The following is a 21,751-nucleotide window of genomic DNA, read 5'->3' as shown; positions in this document are numbered from 1 at the left end:
CTCTCTCTCTTTTCCCCTTTCCTCTCCCTTTGGGACTCAAGCTTGTCTCTCCCCATTTGTTTCAGGGATGCCGCTGCTGTGGGTTTGTAGACGTCTGCAGGTTTGTTTGTTTTTATCATCACACCCCTCTCTTGCTGTTTAGCTGCTTGTCACTTCACTTTCCTCTTTCTGCCTACCCCAGCCAGAGCATCATTACGTCCCTTCTGTCTCAGCCCGTCATTTCCCACAGAGGCCATTATTATTAACCATGCCGGGAAGCGTATGAGCAGCGGTCAGCGGGGCTCTGCTTCAAATTGATGGGAATGAGAAATGGAAGCGGCACAAGAGGCGAGGGGAAGCGCCAAGGGGGAAGGAAGCAATGGCACCTCGCAGACCGGCGCTGCAGAGGACATGCTGGCAGCCGAGCAGGGGGTCTCTGGCACCCATACCCCGACGACTGCACCTTAATTAACTTCCCCCATGGAAAAGCCGGCTGCAGCCAGCGAGTATGAAAGAGTCTCAGTGATCCAGACGCTGCCTGTTGCACTGTAGCTCCAGCCTTATTTTACAGAAGCACGTCTCCGTCAGCCTCCTGACATCTTCAGGCCAGACAGAAATTCCTTTCAATTAACGAGCTTGCAGGAGGATGCCATTACTGTGGCAGGTATCTCAAACGCGGGAAGGGGGTGGAACAGCAGCTGCCAGCACCGAGCAGGGGAGAAGGAGGGAACAGGCTACAAATATTGGTTTCTGAGGCTGATACAGGGAAAAGAATCGACTCCCAGTGCAATGTGGGGGTAGGAAGAGGGGAAGAACATCTCTGGCAGTTGCATTGTGGCATGAGGGGGATATGGCCATTGACAATCTCCAAAAAGAGATGGAAATGCTTTGCGTTTATGACAAGAGGAAAGGCTTGCTCTTCCTGTTGTGAGGGAAGTGCTAGGGAAAGCAGAGAAGGATAAGCACAGGAGGCCTTCGGTGGCTGGGAAGCTCAATCTTGAGGCTCGATCAGTCTTGAATCCCACACCAGTGCTGACATAAAGAGCAAGAGGAGCAGGGGCAGACTCAGTCGTGGTGCCCTCCAGGATACTGTTTGTGAAATGCCTGCACACAAGGTTCCTGCTCATGACCGGCATCATCTGGGCAGCCCTTCTGATACCCATAGGCACCTCCTCCAAGCTGTCTGCCAACTATTGCTCTTCCCCTCTCCCAGCCTGAGCTCCAGCTCTTGGCACGAGACGAGGCCCCAGCAACACTCCCATCCTGAGCTCTACATTTACAGGGCAAACTTCTTGGAGAATGCCGTACCTCCTCTAGAGAAGAGCATCTTGAGACAGCAAACGTTCCTATTTTCTTGCACAGCATCTCGTTGCGAGCTGTGCTCTCATTCAGATACTTACAAGAGGCTGCATAATTTTAATAACTCTGCTTCTTCATGCGTTCACAAGTCTGGGGATTTAAGGTAAAGTTACCTTTAAAAACGGCCTTCGGAACACTGAAAAATGCAAACAGGAAGGGATCACAAAATTGCTCAAACAGCCCTGTCTCTGCTGCCTTTCCCCACAGGCATCATTTAGTTATTGCCTGCATATAAATTAGGCAGGCTTTGATGGAAGAGCTATTGACAAGAGTACCTCACTCCATTTTCTTTTCCTGAGCTGGGGAATTCTGGAGAGGAAAGAGCCTACTCTACAACTGCTCAGGAAAAGGACAGTCAAGAAACAGAGGGATTGTTTTGGTACATGTTTATATGCAATGCCCTACCTCTATTAGACTGATGTCTAGAAAATAACAGCTGATAGATGGTCTGGTCTTTGGGTTTGCAGGCTAGTTAGTTAAATGGCTAGCCTTTGCTAAGGTTAGTAATTTGACAGCACTTTTATATTTAAAGTCGCTTTCAGAAAATCTGTTCTAGACAACTCTCCTCAATGCGGCTTCCTCTTAGGAACCTATTTCCAGCATCTTAAGGATGATGCACACAGTTTGCCATAGCAATGTGAAAACGGGCCCAAGTGGATTCTGTGTATGACCTTAAGTTTGAATTTCTAAGGTATGGCTTGAGAGGGGGACAACAACTTTCAGCTTTTCAGCATTCCCTCCTAGATTTATTGACAGCAGATAAGCACTAGATTAAAAGAAGAGCTAGCAAAGGGAGAGACAACATAAGGGCAAAAGAAAGTGATGTGACAGAGATCCACAAAAAAGATCACAGTAGCAAGACAATGTCATTAGTGTAATCATTTTTAGGTTGGAAATATGCAGCTTCCCTGTTTAGATGCAATTTCTGGGTGCTGACATGATGGCCATGAAGGCTGTAAATTTTGAGGAAGTCTTGAGGCCTTCCTGAACTCTAGGAGAGAAACTTTCATTATATAAGTAAATGAGGTCCATCCATTCCCCCAATCCTTTTTCTTCAAAATCATACTTGTCAAAAGCAACTGATTAAAATGCAATTGGGGCTTACAGACCAAAGGGGAAGATGATAAATTGCTAGGAAAACGTTCCACATACGAAACCCAGCTCAGTTTTAAACTTATTCTATCCTCCAGTGTCTGTAATCCATACTTTCCTGAGAAACTGTTCCATGAACACAAATTGAGGTTTTTGAGGCATCCGGACTATTATTTCTTTTCTGCAGGAAAGCATTTTGAGTGAGCAAGCTGAATCCCCAAGTGATCTGGATCCTGATACACACACCCATAGTGTCAAGCCCAAAGATAATGGCAACCACAACCCTATTATATTTTGGCATAAACTAGGCTAATAATATGGGAAGTCTCAGATGTATTCTGGAAGCATCCTAAGTGTAGGCATTTTCAAAATGCCTACAAGCTAGAGTGTGGGCAAGGAACTTCACTGCGGTCACATTATTGCAGCTTGCTTCCAGAAAACAGTGAAATATTTTTGCATTCCCATAACCGGAATTTGTGAAAAACATTCACCCTTCCAGAGAGGGATCTTTTCCGGTACAGGTGGGGATTTAAGCCAACAACTATGTGCAAATTGCAACAAGCCATGAAAAAAAAAAAAAAAGTTAGAAAAACATCTGAGGAATGAAATCATTCCATTTTCACAGGCTGTCCTCTGTTCAAAACCTCAAGAGCAGTCTGAAACTTTCCAGGATACTTCTAACTCTGACTAAATTAACACAAGCAGTTCTTCAGACAGATCAAGTCTGGCTGAGTAGACTGGATTTGGAGAAGGATTAAATATGGGTAAGTGTCAAGGGGTGTGTTGCAACTTTATCTCTGTGACGAGCGCAGTCTCTTCAAAAGGTAGAGGGACTTGGCTTCCCATTTAGGACAGGGCACATTTTATTTTGAGTACAGCAGCCACAGGAGCACAGGGGAAGACAACTTTATACAGCAAAGCAGCCAACAAGATTGCTCTCACACACTCACATACACATGCAGATGACATTACTTGCCTTTGGGGGTATGAATAATGCCATAAATGACACACACACATATACACACAGTATTTTCTTAGACGTGACTAATGCCTTAAATGACATACTCTGATACCAGGCAATACCCAAACATTTTTTTAAAGGCATTTGATCTACAAAGAAATTGGGTTCCTGAAAAATACTCAAAATCAACTGTCACATGAGGAAGGATGGAGAGCAGAGACAGATAGATGAGGGAGGTAAGTGGTCAATGGAGTTTTGGGTAGGATCTGCCAGTGCGTTACCTATCAGTTACAGGAGGAGTAAGGGTATATAAAGATCAGCTTATCCCTTGTGACCATTTGGTTCCAACCAGAGGAACGAGGACTTGGGCTCAGTGACTCTGGTAGTGCTCACCTAGAGAGAAATGCAGCAGCCCAAGGAGAGCAGAGAGCCCCTGGAGGCTGTGCACAGCTCAGCACAACTATCACTCTTTCTAAGGAGGTTATAAAACCAAACTCTTCTAGGGCTGGGGTGGCTCCAAAAGATAGTAAACCGCAAATAAATAACCTGTTTCTGCTGAAAGTCTGTGCAAACCCAGGACATCAGACCTTTAGGAAGTCCGTGTTGATGGAGCAGTGCAGAACAATGATGCACGTATTATGCTCTGTGCTTGGTGCCATTCCAGCCTTTTAATGTGAGAATTATACGAGGGGTGCTCTGAAGTAGCAGTGAGCAGTACTGGAACAGCTGGGAGAGTGGGAAGGGGGCAAAGCACCAGTCTGATCCTGAGAGCTGCCCAACAACAGAGAACTGAGCTGCTCTCACAGCAAAAGGCCTCACATGTGCTTGATGTGCCAGGGTTAGGATCTCACCTTAGCAAACATGAGGTAGCTGGGTAGAGACAGATTTGCCTGGCACTAGCAGCATCTCAAGGCCTCCCACAGAAGCTTCCTGCAGAAAAGTGCTCAATTCTTAATTCTGATTGCCCAGTCTGTTAAACAAATGCCAGTGTGTTACTGCTTTAGCTCTCACCGATGTGCTGGAGCTGCTCCTGCCCAGCGTAAGCTGGCCACCCACACTGCCCATACGGTTCTCTGCTGTGGCTCAGCACAGGACATGTTCACAGCTCACTGCTCCATGTAGCTAGATGGGTCCTGTGGCACATAACCAGGAAAAGACGATTTCCCTCTGAGTATGAGGCAGGCTTTTCAGTAGAGTGAGGGACAGCAGGGAGTCAAGTCTTCCCCCTAGTAAGGGAGAACCTCAACCCTACATGCAGAGCAGGTCTTGTGATATTTGGTCTCCAGCTCATGTATCAGCCCGGAGACTGGAGAACACCCTCACTCCCAAACACACTCATGATTCCCAGACTGCCAGGAGAAAACCAGACAAGGGGCAACCCTTGGCTGCTTTTAAAACATTTCTGCATTGATTCCTCCTTGAGCTACAAGCCAGGGAGTGAGATGAAATCTCCTCTTACTCAAGCCTTATTTTTCATAATTATGCATCTTTAGTGTTTCATAACGACCAATTTAATCACTTTTGCCGTTTAGAGGGCTATAACAGCCAATCATGGTAATGGGCTTGGTATTTGGTAGGAACCATTTAACGCCCAAGAGCCCTTGTTCTGAGCCACTTGATGCCACTTAAGTTTGACAGACAGACTCTCATTAGCACAAGTTGCAAAACCTCTCAGATGAAGCTCATTTCTTTTAAACAAACTCTGCTCAGTGATCCCCAAAGTCTCGGAGTGAGGAAATTTTTAGCTCACTTCAGATCTGTGCAGGTCTGTGGAAACTAATCAGCATTATTTCCCCCGAGCTGCAGCCCTTCTGCAAAAGTCTCTATCTGCCTCCTCACCGCCGTCCTCTCATTTCTGGCACATAACCTCTGCTCCCCCGTGGCCAGCTCCCAGAGGACCGCCTGGGGTTGCGTGACCTTCCCTTTTCACACAAAAACCTCCTGATGAGCTTCTGCTCTGCACGGACTGGCCTCCACCTGCCTCTAAGGGACAGCTCTCACAACCCATTTTTTTCTTGCTGGGAACAATCGAAGACGCATTTGGAAACCTTTAGAAATACCTACGGAGCTCTGACTGCTGCTGGAACTACTGTACGTGCTTTTTTGCCTTTCCTGTTACTCCATCTACTCTTTCAATAGTGATCTACAAGGCAAGAATAAAGCTCAGAGCATCTGAAACTGCTTTAGATGCCCTCAAATCCACATGCCTGACTGCACCTGAACTCACGTGGTGGCAAACAGATTTGGAGACAGTCACAGTCCAACAGCACGTCAAATGCAACCAAAGCAGGCCTCCCTGGGGAGCTGCAAGGACAAGCAGTGGGATAGCAGGCAGTGCTGCAGGATGTGTCGGAGGTTTGTAAGAAAACTAGGACTACTGCAGTAAGGATCTGCAGGGAAGGAAAAATGTTTTCACTCAAGACCTTAGCAGAAGAGCTGGCTTCCCCTCAAAGGGCATGATGTTCAGTGGGCAGGCTAACAGTTCAGCAATAACTACTAGGGAAAGATGTCAGATCTAAAATGTGGGGCTTAAACCCAAGGGACCTGTTCTACAGTGTTCCTCAAGAACAGATTTGCCCTTTTTGCTTTCTCTCTTTTCCATTATACCCCAACCATTGTACATGCAATGAGACTAAAAACTGCAAACATAGAACCTGTGAAAGGAAAATACTTTGATATGTGAACAGGAAACTCCTGGGTCTCATTGATACAGAACACAGGCACGTCTTGCAGCATAGTCTGATGGGACAGAGTAGTATCCTGACCAGTGGATAGTCTGATTTCAACTAGTCAACTAGGTCAAAAACACAATATGCAGAGCTAAAGGAGTCACTATCTATCTTTGGAAAGTAAACTCCCATATTCATCACTACTCGCAGCTAATGTTGACATCTTCCAAGCCTATTGCTTTCTGACACCTGAAATGGTGACCTGGGAGAATGGGTGGTGGGCTGCCCTGTATTTAAACAGTCCGAATGGACCCGGTGCCTAAACCACAGCGTTTGTTCAAGTACAACTAATGTGGTATTCTCAGTACCATAATTAAAAAGGATCTGTTTCACAAGGCAAACACAGACACACGCAATATTTAAGACACTGTTCGATCCCATCCAAAGCTGAAGAGAGCATTAACCAATGTTGTATTTCTTGAGAAGTAGCCTGATGCCCCTTAATTAGAGGCTGCCTGCTAAGGTACACTCAGCAAGAGAAGAGTTAAGGTTGTATTTGTAACCTTAAATCTCACCTTACCGGGTTTACAAGTCCTTAAGCTACGCAACTTTAATGTGTTCTTATCAGAGCATTTTTATTGAGCCATTATTAACATTGGTTAGATACAATCTAGCATTTCCCATATCCCCCCCCTCCCCAGCCATTACTTGGGCTACACAAAACAAGAGATTCAAAGGTAGCACTTAACTCAGCCTGTGCTATCGCCCTCCGTACACTCCTCACCACTAATTCCCTAGCAGCGCCCTTAAACGGGACTCAAGTTTTGGGTTGCTATCTTTCATGCCCTCGGCCAGCCTGCACACTGAAGGAAATCCTCTACTGATAATTAATAAGTTCCCCTGACACTGGCTGCTCATTAATCTATTATTTTGCTCCTCTAATTACTTTTGTCTGTTCGAGTTAACAGTCTCCTTCCCTCATCTTCGCCGTGTCTCACGCAGGAGATGCTGCATGGCAAACGTGACTTTTCTTTGTCCCCGAGCCCCTTGCAGCCTGTGCTGTGTGTGCAGACGCTGAGACCCATCCTGCCGTTTCCTCAGGAACAAGCCAGGCTCTCACATGGACTGATGTGCCTCACCACATGCCCGTATTTCACCCAAGTTCTGGTACAGGCAGCTCCAGGCACAAGCTGGGGCTCACTGCAACGTCTAGGGAATGTGGGCATCCTGTCTCCACCTGCTCCATCCCCTGGAAATCTCCTAGGAGCTACAAGGAATCTTCCTTGCAGCAGTCAAGTGGCTGTAGATCTCCCCACGGGGAACAGGGGCACTTACAATTTAACAATGCAAGGACCATATATGCCCTGGGTTCCTTTTGCAATAGCAGCTTTACCCAAAGACTAATAGTCAGCACAAATTAACTTTAAGTCCCTTGGGCAGAAGGGGAGACAGAGGCAGGAACCAATTATTTATTTACTTGGAAGATGCCCAAGTCCAGCAGAGATAAATGCAGTAGATACAAGTGAGCATGTCAGAGAGAGGCTGGAGTTGCAACGTTTGGAGCCTGATCTGAGCTTATGCAGTTCAGGGAATTTCTGAAATTCCTTATCATTAGTGACACCAAAAATAATTATTCTCTGTCCCCTTCATGCAGCTGTACTTTAGGGTCTACAGACAGGCTTTGGACAGCTGTACAGATCCATGCCCTGCAGTCCAAAGATGCCTTTTTCTGGCAGGTACAAAATGACTCGGGATACTATCTTTCTCCTCCCCTCTTCTTACTTTGCACACTTACTGCTATGTTTCACACTTCTACCATGAAGGAAACGCAAGGCTTTGACGATGGCGCAGAAGGCTGATAAACATCAAAAAAATGCATGCACAGACACCAGCAGGCTGAGCATACAAATGAAGACATAGTAAAACACTCCCAAGTACTGCTTACAGCAGTGCACATGTGCATGCACATGTGGCTTTTATTGATCTACAAGCTCCACAGCAGGCAGGGATGGTGGCAATGACACGTGCTGCTGGCCACGGTCCACACGGTAAGATGGCCCTGCCAGCAGTGCTCAGCCAGGCACATGGAGCAGGGCACATATCAATACCCCAATAACTGAAATCCCTCACAATCAATGCCTTTCCCAGGCCTTCATTACCTGCATTACACATCCTTTGCTCTGGCAGGATGTGCTCGCCCTGCAAATCACTCAAGTCACCCCCATCCAGCCTGGTGTGAACTTCAGTGGCTGCATCACGCAGCAGCTCTTGCTTGCCCGGATGGGCCTGCACCCAGCCATGCTGCTTGCTGCCTGCTTTGCTCCCATGCTGTGCTAACACCGAGGTGGCCACTCGTTGCAAGTTTATGAGAAAGGATGATTTGCTCAGCCAGTGCATGAAAAAAATACACAGTGTATGAGAAGAGAGTCATATTTTTCGGGTACAGTTCAGCAAGAAAGAAAAAGCAAGTGAAGAAGAAATAAGAACAACACTTTTGAAAATGCACCTTATAAAAAAAAATGTACCACGTTTTCAGTCTCTCCCATTTTTCTTCAGACAGGAATGGGAGGCATGTTCTGAAGACATTTCTGAAATGCTCGGAAGGAAGGCTGCGGAGGGAAAATAGCACCAGTGCTCACATCACCAGGGCTTACCGCAGCCTTGCATTACCAAAATAACTCACTGCCGTCAGCCAGGAGACTCCCACTTCCCTGACAACTATGTTCAGACCCTGGAGAAAAGCTCCACGCTGCAGGAGGCTGAGTGACCCCTGCCCTTGCTGTGGCCATCATGGCAAGCAAGGTCAGGATGGCTTGCCCCCAGAGCTGACTTTTTCTTTGCCCTGGGTTTGTCTCTGTATAGCAGATTCTTGCAAATCACACTTACCTTCCTGCTTCCCCCTGCACATCCTATTCTCTCTCTTGGTCACTATTTCCCAGCTACCAGTAGAGCTAGGATATAGATGCTAGAGTAGCTTAATTAGTGGGACTAACGTAGGAGTGGGGGCAGAGGCAAGAGATAGTCAAATGACTGCGTGCTAGAAGCTAGAATGGGTGAAGGCTTTGGGGCTGTATAGTGAAGTCCCTGTGGACATTACTGTCCTGGCAGGATACGTGCATTGCTGGGGATGCCGTCATTCCACTTTCACTCGAGTCCTCAGGCTGCAGAAGACAATTGCTCTGGCTCCAGTGCAGCTCATATCAAGCACTGAAGTCAGTGAAGCCACGGAGATCAGCTGAAGCCAAATAACAGCATAATAGCAAAAATGGTGAAGTCTCTCTTTAAATTAAAAAAAAAAATATGCAGGGAACAGCTATAAGCTACTACCTTAACTTTGCCTTTTATTAGTGCATCTTCTTCCTACTGTGAAGAGATAGTGAGAAATATGCTTGCCTAAAGTGAAAATACTTATAGATTACAGCTACAAGGGGGAGGGAATGCAGCCTTTACATTTTCTTCTTAAGCATAACTTTAAGAATGGTATGGATTAAAACTATTAAATTTAAAATGCTGTGAATTTTCTCTCTGGAATTCACAGCCAGCCTCTCTGTATCTTTACAAGCAGGCTACAGCTGTAAACACAGAGCTTCCAATGGGGAGTATAACCCCCAGATATCAGGGAAACATGGACCCAGTCCTAAAATATCAGCCCCTTGCCCCAGTGAAGCCTTAGAATACCTGTCAAAGAAGTAGCTCCAAGCACAAGCGACCCAAAGCAGACTCGTTAGTTCACATCACTAGAGGGAGACACAATAACACACACACAGGCAGTGCCTTGCACTCAGGTTTTCTCCAGGCAGTTCAAGTTGACTACTTAAGGGTGGGATACAAGAGTGCACAATGGCAGGTTCATGCAAAGGAAGGGAAAGAGGGTGAGCAGGACAACACCTACCACACTAGGCAGGGGCAGGCAGCAGACCTTTCTCTTTTTCCTCCTGGTCATGACAGAAAGTCCCTAGACTTCAATGTCTTTCTTCTGGTAGGAATGATGGAGAATTCGCTAACATTCATCAGCCTGCTGCTGGGATCCTACTTAGGCTAGCGTGTGGCAATTCCTTTTCCTGTCATCATTAATTATAGCAGATTTTGAACTCTCATCTTCTTGGGTGCTCAGTTTTGACTCCTAGCCTTCTGGGATACTTCAAGACTGTCTCGTGGAAGGACAGGAGAGGAAGGAAAAGCTAGTTATTGCTGAATGTCCTGGCTAAACACTGGCCTTGAGGGTAGAGGTAGTGGCTGTACAGCACTGCACAGACAAGGATATTAAAACACATGGTGAACTAGAAAAATGCTGCTTTTCTGTAGGTGAATTAATGTTTTCATACCGACACAAACAAGGTCGGCCTTTAAGACACCATAGAAAAGACCCTAATATCGTGTCTGACTCGAAGTGGTCCCCACCTTAGGGAAAGGAAAACCAGAAGTCATCCTGTCAGACTCCAACTTGCTGTTTAAGAACAGCATTTCTACATTACAGGAGAGCCACCAACATGGTACACAACTGCCACGTCTCCCCAGCAAAAGCACAGAAAAACTTGCCAGAGGTAGAGCAGCCAAGCACGGACCAGAAGACTCCCGATGTTTCTCTCTAGCCACTGCTGAAGGCAGCAGGGCAAAGTCCCTCCACAACAGCTGCTTCATTCACCTATTCCCCAGAAATGGGGAAATACTTGTGAAATCTTGCTTTCCCTCTGTCATGGGTCACGAGAGAGAAATCAGCTGCTAAGAAAATGAATGTTTCGTATATCAACAGTGTTTGTACATAAACGGCATCATAGACCACAGGCACAAAAGGAAGAAATCAAAACCATCCTGTGCACTGGGGAGAGAGCAGGGCTTCAGGACTTAAGCTTATTGTAGGCGGAGAAGGGGACAGGAGGGCTCCTGCTTGTGGACCATGTAATAAGAAGATGGGATTTCTTATAAAAAAGTAAAACAAAAAATAAAAAAAACTGCAGAACCAAAGGAAGTGGGATGAAAATAGAGGCTGAAGCAAATTTGGATGCCTGCTAGAGAAGCCTTGAAAAAGTTGAAACTTTGGCTTGTTTCCCAGGCTCTTTGTGAGCCGGCATCCTTCCCCCCTACTTCCCCTATAACATTGAACAAGATGGAAACTAGATCAAGAGAGGAAAAGACATTTTATAAAGAGTCCTAAAACAAGCAGGGAGTGTGTAAGAGGCAAAGTGAGAGGCCTCTGTGGAAGAGAAGACCGCATTTTTGTCAGAGTGTATTTTGACAATACAAGAAATAAAAGGAAGAAAAAGGAGACATGGTTAAAAAGCATCCTTGCATCCTTCCCCCCCCCGGCCGGCCCGCCCCAACATCCTAAAATTCAGGATCAAACAATTACCTCGTAAATCTTAAGGTCACCTGATTAGGCAAAGGCAGTTAGATAGGGGAGAAGAATGGGCCATGAGAAGAGCAATGACCTTACTGAGGAAAAAAAGCAATTAAATATATCACTCCTTTTCCTCAACTGTTTCACTGAGGTTTTAAGAGTGGAGCAGAGAGGTGGGCTAAATCCAAATAGTTTAGATAACCAAGAAAATCCCCTTCCCACTCATCAACACCCAGTGCTTACTGGGTTCACCTTTGATGACTCAAGGTGAAGGTTTTCTGCTTATCTTCTTTGGGCAGAAACGGGCTTTCCCTGTGCAACTCAAAGTGCAGTAGCAAAGCTTTGGACTTAGGCAGCAATGAGAGGCAAACAAGCACTAGATATAAGACCAAAGTTGCTCATGTGAACGATACTGCTATCTTAAATCTCATGCCTTCAGAGAGCTCTCTGCTTCCTTCATGTTTCTGCGTTTGGCCCTAAAAAGAGGGCATGCACTGAAGGAAGATACACGAGTAAGTGGGGGTGTGAGATAATCTGTCCCTTTCAGTTTAGGTCTCATCCTCATCTCTAGTAATTGAGCCCCAAAGCATGAAGTATAACATCCTTCTCAATATTTTTGTTGTGAATAACAAGAATATCCAGATTTGTTCACATTATCCTCAGAAACACATAAACTGTTTGAGTCTTGCCAAGCTCCCATCTTTAAATAACTTTCCATGGCAATGAGTTCTACAGCTGTTTATAAACATATTATATGTATACCAACTCAATTACACAGAGCAGGCAGGCACTCTTCTGTATTCTCTCTTCCTTCTAAACTTCCCGTGTTATGGTGAATTCTCTAAGACTCAATGAGAATTTCTAGCACCCTCTAGGGAGAATCAGACTGGCATATTTGACAAGCGTTCCCATCTCCTTTCATTTTATGCTGTGACATGAAACTTGGGTGTTGCAATCAATACTTATCTTCTTTGCTCTAGACTGTTTCTTATGCTGTGATTACCACTGTAATAACTAAGCTCCTTTTTTGAGCCAAAGTGTGTATCTTTAGACTGTCAGGTGGAATTTGAGAGAACCCAAACTCTTCTCTTCCACATCACACTGCCTTCCTGTGCTGAGACACGGCAAGTTGGATTGGGGATAAAATACCTGATGATTTGATACAGGTTTCACGCTAACCGTTCTAGGAAAACTGAATGGTTTGCTACTCAACTGGTTATGCAGAACCAGTAGGTCTCAGTCATTCAACCTTATGATAAGCCCCACAGAGATCAAGATGCCACAACACTTGGGTTCCAATCTTACAGCACGTGCCACAGCACCCTGGAGCAAAGCCCTCAGGGAGGTTTTGACCACCAGTGCCTTGTAGGAAAGCAGCACAAGGATGAATGGGACTGTTTCTGTCAGTATGACTACTGCCTCCTCAGGACAGGAGCTGCTTTTTCCTTCTGTTTCTCTACCCAGACAATGGTCTTGGCAGTGAGATCTCTGGTAAAGCCAAGACCTTGCAACAACTGCCCATGTCCATATTGTTGCTAACCTGATTCACAAGGGGCCACTCTTTAGGGCTTCTGTTGAGAGGGAATAAGTACATGAACCTATATGGATCTTTATTTTTCCTATTTTTCCCAGGAAGCTCTTTGAGAAAACCAAGCATCTAGCATGGCTCTGAAAAAGATGGAGAGATGAGGAATGATAAACGATGAGAGAGAGCAGAGCATCTCATAACACAACTGGCCATAGGTGGGTAGGCTGCCCGTGGTAGCCCACACGGAACCTGCCAGCATGATGAACGACACACGGCCCTGAGCTGGGACCTTGTCCAGGCTGATGTACAACAACTGGAAATTTGATTGGGCTGCATTCAGCGAGGAAAAAAAAAAATCTATACCTTTGCGGGACATGGATCATGTAGGCTACGAGTTAATATTACAGAGAAGAAAACAACAGGATAGCACCCACTCCTTACAGAAAGTCACAGAGGGGAGAATCTGGACTCCGTCCCTTTCAAGAGATGAGAGGCTATAGGATATAATCTAGTTAAATGCTCCCGATGCTGACAACTGCTAAGTCATCTAGCTTGTACTGGAAATCACCAATACTCATTCCCGCCCTAAATGAACAAATCACATTTTTCCCAATAAAACCAGTTTAGAAGGTTGCTGTGGCTTAACATAGTGGGATGACAAAACCACGTGGCATGACAGGCTTAATAAGCCCACAGCTGCATCCTGAATTGCAGGGGAAGCAATCAGACTACATGCAGGGGGTTGCTGGCCCACAGCTGGAAGCTGCAGGTCAGCAGTCCCTGAAGAGAGTTCTGCTAGCTGAAGGAGAAGAGCTAATGAAGTTGTTCATGCTTCCAGGCAATGCCTATTAAACTATCCATAACTAGTTAGACCCCGCTGCCCAGGTCCTCCAGCATAATAACCTGTCAGATAAGAAAGAAAAAGGCCTGACTGACTTTTTCTTCAGCTACTCTGTCAAAACCGTTAGTCAACCATCTGAAGAGGAATGGAGGAGGACCGCAAGGACTTGCATCGTTCCAAGGAAGGTAATTTCCACTTTCATTACTATACACTGCCTAGAATTAAAGCTGATCTGTATTGTCATTTGCCATTTGAATTAAGTATTTCCCCCTTATCTGCCTTCTCCCCAGGTGTCAGCACTACAGTCAACAACCACAGCCACACTTAAGCTATCTCACAGGGGAAGGAGAGAAGGTTTTCCTATGGATTTTTCAGGTCTTGGGGCCTTACAGTTGAAAAATGCCTCGTTCAATTACTCGCTGAAGGACCAGCAAAGGAAGGGACGTAGCATTTTTTCAAGTGACTTTTCTACTTCCTAGATAGGTGAGTGGGCTACGATTGTTCCTGAGGCCCAGCAGCGTTCAAATGAACCATCGCATGCAGCCGTGCCTTCTTTGCATAAGTAGCTACACTGCCTTCCCTTTGCATTTGTATCTTCCACCTCCCAGCCAACAAGAAATAAATCATTGCTGCGGTTCTAACTCAGGTAATTAGCCTACAAACACTATTGACCAAATCAATGAATGAAAGAAACAGCAGACAAATTTGCTAATGAACTCCTTCAGGAGAGTGCACAAAGAAAAAGTAATTTGGCCCTCTCGCCCCCCAGTGCTGGTTTAATTTCACAACCTGTCCATTCAAAACCTCCTACACAAGCTCAATAATGCTCGTTCTTCCAATTCTGCAGTCACGAGTTTAACCGCAAAAAGATCCACAGAGAGAGAGATTTTAGAAACCTTTACAATGTCTAAAATAGCTCTTTGATGCATAGCAGATGTCCTCAAAACCAGCATAAACCGAGCCAAAATGCTTCACAATCCTGGAAAGAGGAGATTCCAAGATAAGACAGATGTTTCTAACTGCAGCAGCTCTGGAATAGATTTGGGATGTGTATTAATTGTCAACCTCATGGAAAATATTTAAAAGAAACCCCTGTGTCCCCCATTCTGGGACATGTGCCTTACTGGGCTACGTGCTGCGCGAAGACCTGATGTCTGCCTAAAAGCAGTTCTTCTGCATGCGTAAAAGATAACAGATGGGTTGAGAGGCAGAAAGAGAGAGGACAAGCAGCAATGAGACATGGAAGTGACAGACTGGGGACTGCCTGCCCTTCATCCCCAGCTCTAGCTGGTTAGGAGGGGCATGCTTGGTAGGCTTCACTGTGGAGGGGAGGTCTGAGGATGGATTGGAAGGGGGCCAGTGAGATGGCACTGATGGATGCTAGCGAGGCAATGCCTCTGAGACACATGGCACAGGGGGAAAAGCATGAGGGGGGCATGCTGGAAGACTGAAGAACAGACCCTGAAAACTGACACTGGAATCAAATCGGGGGTGGGATTCCCCAGTCCTGTTGTTTACCAGAGGGGATTGCCAGTCGCAATATGCTCTGAGGAGCCCTAAGAAGGAAGGGAAGAAGTCTGTCTGATACAATGGAGTAGGCGGTACAACTGGGGGAAAAAAAAAAAAAAAGCAAGAGCATGCAGCCAAAGGAATGAGTCAGGACAAGAACCTTCATATGGCTGTACTGAACAATGCATCTGATGTGTATCAGGCCTTAGTTTTCATCAAGATTTAATCTAGTCCTCTTGTAACTCCCTAATTCAGACAACATTAGTCTGCACTCACAGAACAGCTAGGGAGCATCTCCTACTGAAATACAAGGAGTGAGGTGGAGGACTAAAATACTGAAGCAGCAGTAGGATGAAAGACTCAGTAAGAATTCAACTCTAAGAGCAGAACTGCCAAAGTCAGAAAATTTTGAGTACACATAATTAAAGGTGACAAAGATAGAACCTATTTTTGCCATACATGCCAATGGCAAAACTGTGCTTATAGAGTCATAGAATATTTTTGCTTAATACTGAAAATAGCAGAAAGTCAGGTAGCAACAATGATATCACTAAGTATTAGTGTTGCCCCCATCAGCTCTGCTCCTCCCACTTCTTTCTGGCAGTCTTTACCCGTTTTCTTTCTTCCAGTACTGCAAGAAATGGGCCAGAAACGCAAACTGCGTATCTGGCTTTCCAATACATGAAAGCTCAGGAGGACTTGGGTTTGGCTGAAGGGATGAGAGAGGAAATTTGAATAAACCCAGTCTGAACCACAGACCTCAAATCCGGGTGCTTCTGGATGCAGCACTTGGACTGGGCCCTGTTCCAGTATCTCATTCTGCCCATCTCTCTTTAACCTTCTTTGTGCAACTCTTCCTTTTTCTAGCTGTTGAACTGCAGTAAGACAGCTTGTCTGTCTCTAGCACGTGCAGAAAGCTTGTACTCTGCACACCTCAAGCCCTCTTTAACCCATTATATATATGGGAACATCATACTGGGCTAACAAATGCTTTCCCCATCCACTTCAGACGACAAAATATCTGATGGCAAAAAGAAATCCAGTAAAGGGCTCTCTCCTCGAAGGAGATGAGGCAGAAGAAGAGAAACCCACCTCTTGTTCTCGTCCCAGTGATAATTTTTTAAGGGATGAAGGTTTCCTTGCAACCCAAGCTGCCCCATGGAGTCTAACTATTGAAAGAATGTTCTTCTTCCAAGCTTGCCATGTCCTCAAACATGGGAGGTGCACTTAGGTAACAGAACAATGCTGGTGAACAACTCTGCTTCCACCCTGCTCTTCACTCATTCTGCAGATCAGACACCTCCTTTATTTAACTCACAAAACACAGGAACGCTGTCTGCCAAAGTGGAGAGTAATATAAAATCATCTACGCCATTATTTTTCTCTCTTTTAAGGCAAATCAATGGGAAGCAAACTCCATGCTTTGCTTTGGAAAGATGCTCTTCAGTGTAACATCTAAACAGAATTCCTTCTCTCTGTCTCTTTCTCCCTCCTTCCCCGGCAGTGTTTTTTCTCCTTTCCCTTGATGTTCATTACAAGCAGTAAAGATTGAAACAGCTAGATGAAGACCAAAGCTAAACAGATTTACAAGTCCAATTCTGTAGATCATCTACTGAAGTAATTTCAGTTGTTCCCTGGGACAACCTGGTTATCGCTTTGGAGGTCACGCTGCAAAACATGCTTGCAGTGCATTTACAAGCCTTGCCACTTTCCTACAGCTGCCAGAATTGCTACTGAAATTTTCAGTAATGTTGTAAGAGAAAACTACCGCATAGTTCACAAATCATCAGCACAGTACAGTCCTGTTGGGTCACTTACCTGTTGGGGTGAGGTGCCTCCAGGTGATGACAGGCTCAGGACGTCCATTTGCCATGCAAACCAGGGTCACGTTGCTGCCCTCATTCACGGTGATGTCCGAGGAGATATTGGAGATCTTTGGTGGAACTGTGAAGACAAAAGAAAGTTGGACACTGTTACTTCTGGAGTATAGTTGGTCTGACTTGTTAACCTGTCTACTTAACCAGAGGCAGCCATGAACCCCTCTCCCAGGCTGTGCTCCTCATTACTACCTGGTTTTCTGAACTGTATCAGTGCTCCAAGTACAAGGTCCTGGCTTCTCAGTAGACAAGAAAATCAATTCAAGTGCAACAACCTTTTGATGGTGCAGACTTGTAAAAAAAGAATGGAGAAAGATACAGGGAGCAGCAGTCTGATTTCAGGAGTATGTACGGGGTGAAGCAGCCAGGAGGGGGAAAGGAAAAATGGAACAGAGATGCAGGCAAGGTCACAGCTGAGTCAGGAAACACTGAAAAAGCAGGGCCTTCAGGCTGCAAGAAAGCAGCCAGCATTGACTAGGGAGAGCACGCGACACAGCACCCCCAAAAAGCCCAACAGGGGTAACTTCTGGGGCAGCACAGTGACGGGAAACCAGCATGACTCATGTCAAAATCACACAATGAGGAAACCAAAACAGCATCTCCAGGAAAGCCTGCTGCTCCAGACATCCTCTACCTTCTATCCTTAATTTTCCCTTCTAGGAGCTGTCTTATGGGGGTATGTCTGCTTCAGGGAGCTACAGCTAGAAATGAATGGCCTTTTTGGCAACTGTGATGTCACAGTTGTGACACAACTGTTGTGTCTGGGGGCCTGGTGACTGCAGGCCAGGAGCATGGTGTTTCAGCCTCCAAGCCTTCCCCCAGGCAGGGCAGGCCGTGGCTGCTTCTCCTTCCTCACATTCACGTCTCGCTTCCACGCTTCACACCCAAGAGGAGGTGAGGGAGTTTGGCTACAAGGGAATCTATTTTTTTTTCCTCCTTTCCCCAGCATCCAAACGTGTGTGTAGCGAGGAATGAAACAACATCATTTTCTGCTTTGCTTACCACAGAGTAAACAGACAGCAACCTCCCCTTCCCACTTCTTGGCAGGAGCGGCTGATGGTCCTTTCAAGGCAAAGCTGCCTATGGGCTGGGTGGGGAAAAGAAAACAAAGCCTGAAGAGAGAAACTCACCTCTTCAAGCTGCGTGGCTGGATTCATAGGAATATGGTTTATCCACAGGTTTTTAGCCCCAGTCCATAGGCACCAAGCTCATGGCCAGGCCTTTAGCATCTACAACCATGGGACCCCTCTGGGATCGTCAAAGCTCATGACCAGGGTGGATGGGTGATGAAGAGACTTGACAACTGATGGTTGGTTTCTGCTACCAGCTATTTTATCAAGAAGAGACAGCGGATGAAGCCTGCTTTAGCAAGACAGAAGCAGCCTCAAAATCACAGGCCCTGGTGGGGAACTTCAACCACTCTGATATTTGCTGGATGGGTGACAGTGGTGGGATCGAGCAGCCCAGGAGATGCGGGGATTCAACAGTTCAGCATGTATTATTGGTGTGCCCTTGCAACAAAGGACAACCATATCCTGGGTTATATTAGCAAGAGCATAGCCATGTAAGTGGAGCAAAGTGATTCTCTCTCTATATAGACAGTGCTTCAGATGCTGTCTCGTAAGCACTACAGCCAATTTTGGTCTGCCCAGTACAACAATACCATTGACATAGAGAAAGAAGCAAGTCTGCCAGAGGGCTTCCAAGACAGTCAGAGGGCAGCAAGCACATGACATACAAGGACAGCATAAGAGTGAAAGAAAGATGAGTGAAGATCTTACTGCTGTCGACAAATACCTAGTGGGAAGGTGCAGAGTAGACAGACAGGCTGTTCTTAGAGGCACACAGTGAACAGCAAAAAGCAACAGACAAGAGCTGCTACATGGGCAAAATTCTGACTCAAAATGAGGTAGAAGCTTTCACTTTGGCAAGGTTAAAGATAGGAATAGGTTCCCCAGAGAGGTGGTAGAATCTTTGTCTCTAGAGATATGCAAACCTTGCTTGGATAAGACCCTGAGCAGCTTGCTCTAACTGGCACCAGGAGGAAAGGAGAAGGGAACTTGGAAGCTTGTCTACTGTGCAGGAGCTTGAGTTGATGGCTGAGCTCCTGGTGAAGCAACCAAAGCAAGGCATGTTGGGGAAACAGTTGTCTGCACCTGGGTCCCCTTCCCAGGAGAGGAGGAATTTCAGAGCGGGGATATCTGCCTAGCAGTACAACACTGGGTAAAGCAAAGCGTAGCAGAAAATTGTTCCCTTTCTCTCAACATCCCCTGACAAACACAAACCCTGCTACATTTTTACATCAGTGATTCACTGTAAACCATCAGTAGTGCACCCACACACAAAGAGGTCAGAGAGGACAGAACAAAGCAAAATTAACATGATTGGAAAAGAGTGATGATGTCAAAAAATAGATCCCATCATGTTGAGGGGTGCATGAGAGTTTCACTGGCAGTAAAAGAGATCCATTCCCTGCCTCCTCATTTATCACAGCTCCACACCTGGGATTTTCTGCACAGCAAAAAGGGGCCCATGGAGAGCCCCCGCAGGACCAGGCCCTGGGCCGGAGCTGCACCCGTGGAGAGGAGCCCACGCAGGAGCAGGGGGCCTGGAGGGAGCTGCCGCCTGTGGGGGACCCGTGCTGGAGCAGTTTGCTCCTGGGGGATGGATAGACCCCATGGTACGGAGCCGTGTGGGAGCAGGTCTTGAAGAGCTGCTGCCTGTGGGCAGCCCCCACAGGCTCAGTTCTGAAGGACGGCATCCCGTGGGAGGGACCCCACGGGGAGCAGGGGCAGGGAGTGACCGTGAGGGAGTGGCGGAGGTGAAGTGTCAGGGACTGACCGCAGCCCCCATTCCCCTGCCCTACTCAGGGGGAAGAGGTAGAAGAGAGTGGATGGGCGTTCTTTTTTTTTTTTTTTTAATTCATTTTTTGTTTCTCACTGCTCTAGCTTGTTAGTAATAGGTAATAAATTACATTAATCTCCCTATGCTGAGCCTGTTTTGCCTGTGATGATAATTGTTCAGTGATCTCCCTGTCCTTATCTCAACCCTTGAGCCCTTTCCATCGTATTTTCTCCCCTTTTCTCTTTCAGGAGGGGGAATGAGAGAGCAGTTGGGGTGGAGCTCAGCTGCCCACAGCTTGGGATTTGCATCAGGAAAAAAAAAAAGCCACGCAACAAACGAAGAAAAGGCCTGTTCTGGGCTAAGCTGAAGTAGGTCTAGCAGATGGAGGCTCTGGCAGAACGGTCAATGCCTGACCAAATGGTTGAGCGGGCAAAGCCGCTACTGGGCATCAGCAGCAGAGCTGCAGTGAGGACATGTGCACCCTGCCACCTTCCAAAGCCGTCAAATCGTTTTAGTTTGCAGCGCATCAAATAAACTCAGAAAATACGAACAGATCTGACCATGCAGACCGAATGCCCAAGAGGAGGAAGATGTGTCCAGATGGACGTATCTGGCTTTTCAATGGAGGCAGAAAAGGGCATTCAAGGCTGAAATCCTGTTAGGAGTATAATGGCTGGTTGCCTTCAGCTGCCACCTTGGTCAGAGGGCAAGGAAAGGCTGAGAGGGAGGAGAATAGGGTAGGAAATAATCTCCCTGTGAATTAAAAAACAAACAAGCAAAAAAAAAAAAAAGTTCAGTTTAGTCTGCTTAAAAGCCAGCCAGCATTAAAAGTGACCAGATCTTAGCGGACAGTAATTTCTCTCAGATTAAAAAAAAAAAAGTCAGACACTTAATTTTCAGGGTGTCAAGGCAGCATTTTAAAATGCTGAAACTGTCAGCACCAGCAACAGTTAGCATTGCCTCCTTGGCACTTGTCATTACTTCGCACACACCTTTTTAGGACAGTCTTGAAATGAGAAGCTTTGACCTTATTATTTTTTTGCCCATGTGTGGGTTGTGTTATGTTTTCACAGTTCCAGACTGCTGGAAGTGTGACTGCTGAGAAAAAAAATCTGCTGGGCCCAGGAACTTCTGGGGTGTCACGGTTTCCTTTTGCCCAGACATCTTTTGAGTGACACTTGTCTGGAAAAACCTTGTGCCTGGCCTCTGTGAGCCATTAGCACGAGCAGAACCACCACAGCCCAGGGAGCCATCGTCAGGGAAGCACTACAGTTAAATAGTACTTTGAGGCATTTCCCTATTCAGACTAACAACTTGTCCCTCCAGAGGCCAAGCTGCTGTCAGACCCTTCTGGCTGTGGGGACCTTGAGAAAGCACTGCCAGGCCTCTGCTACTTCTGAGGAAGAACTGTCAGACTCTTTCCTCCCTTTCAGCATAAATGTAATAGGGGGCAGCCATCACTCTGTGCTTAGGATCCCCCTGGATGCAGCTGGGAGAAGAGATCAATGTACAGAACACCACATACCACAGCACAGCCCTGTGGAAGACAATCACAGCCCATTGTCCCTCCTGCTCCATCCCTGGAAAAGCAGGATGCCATACCCATACCAGGGACAGATTCTGGAGAGCTGGAAACGAGCTGTGGGAAGAACGACTGGAAACTTGTATATTTATTTCTTCTACATTTCACATCTACTGGACAAGTCTGAGGCCAGCTCAGCATCTCCTCATGCATGCCACTGGTAATAAATAAC

At 46.3% G+C, this 21,751-nt stretch overlaps 1 protein-coding gene across 4 annotated transcripts in view; it reads right to left on the bottom strand.

Moving 5' to 3' along the window:
* LSAMP (limbic system associated membrane protein) overlaps positions 1–21,751 on the bottom strand; it is a 952,242-nt gene that overhangs the window by 85,667 nt on the left and 844,824 nt on the right. For all 4 annotated transcript variants that reach the window (XM_035314830.1, XM_035314831.1, XM_035314829.1 and 1 more), the window contains one exon: positions 17,095–17,220. In XM_035314830.1, the coding sequence (XP_035170721.1) occupies positions 17,095–17,220 (126 nt within the window). The remainder of the gene's footprint in view (positions 1–17,094; positions 17,221–21,751) is intronic.

Source organism: Oxyura jamaicensis, chromosome 1 (assembly GCF_011077185.1).
Source record: "Oxyura jamaicensis isolate SHBP4307 breed ruddy duck chromosome 1, BPBGC_Ojam_1.0, whole genome shotgun sequence".
Lineage (NCBI taxonomy): Eukaryota > Metazoa > Chordata > Aves > Anseriformes > Anatidae > Oxyura > Oxyura jamaicensis.
The sequence above is the reverse complement of the archived record's forward strand: the minus strand, read 5'-3'. Positions and strand labels throughout refer to the sequence as shown.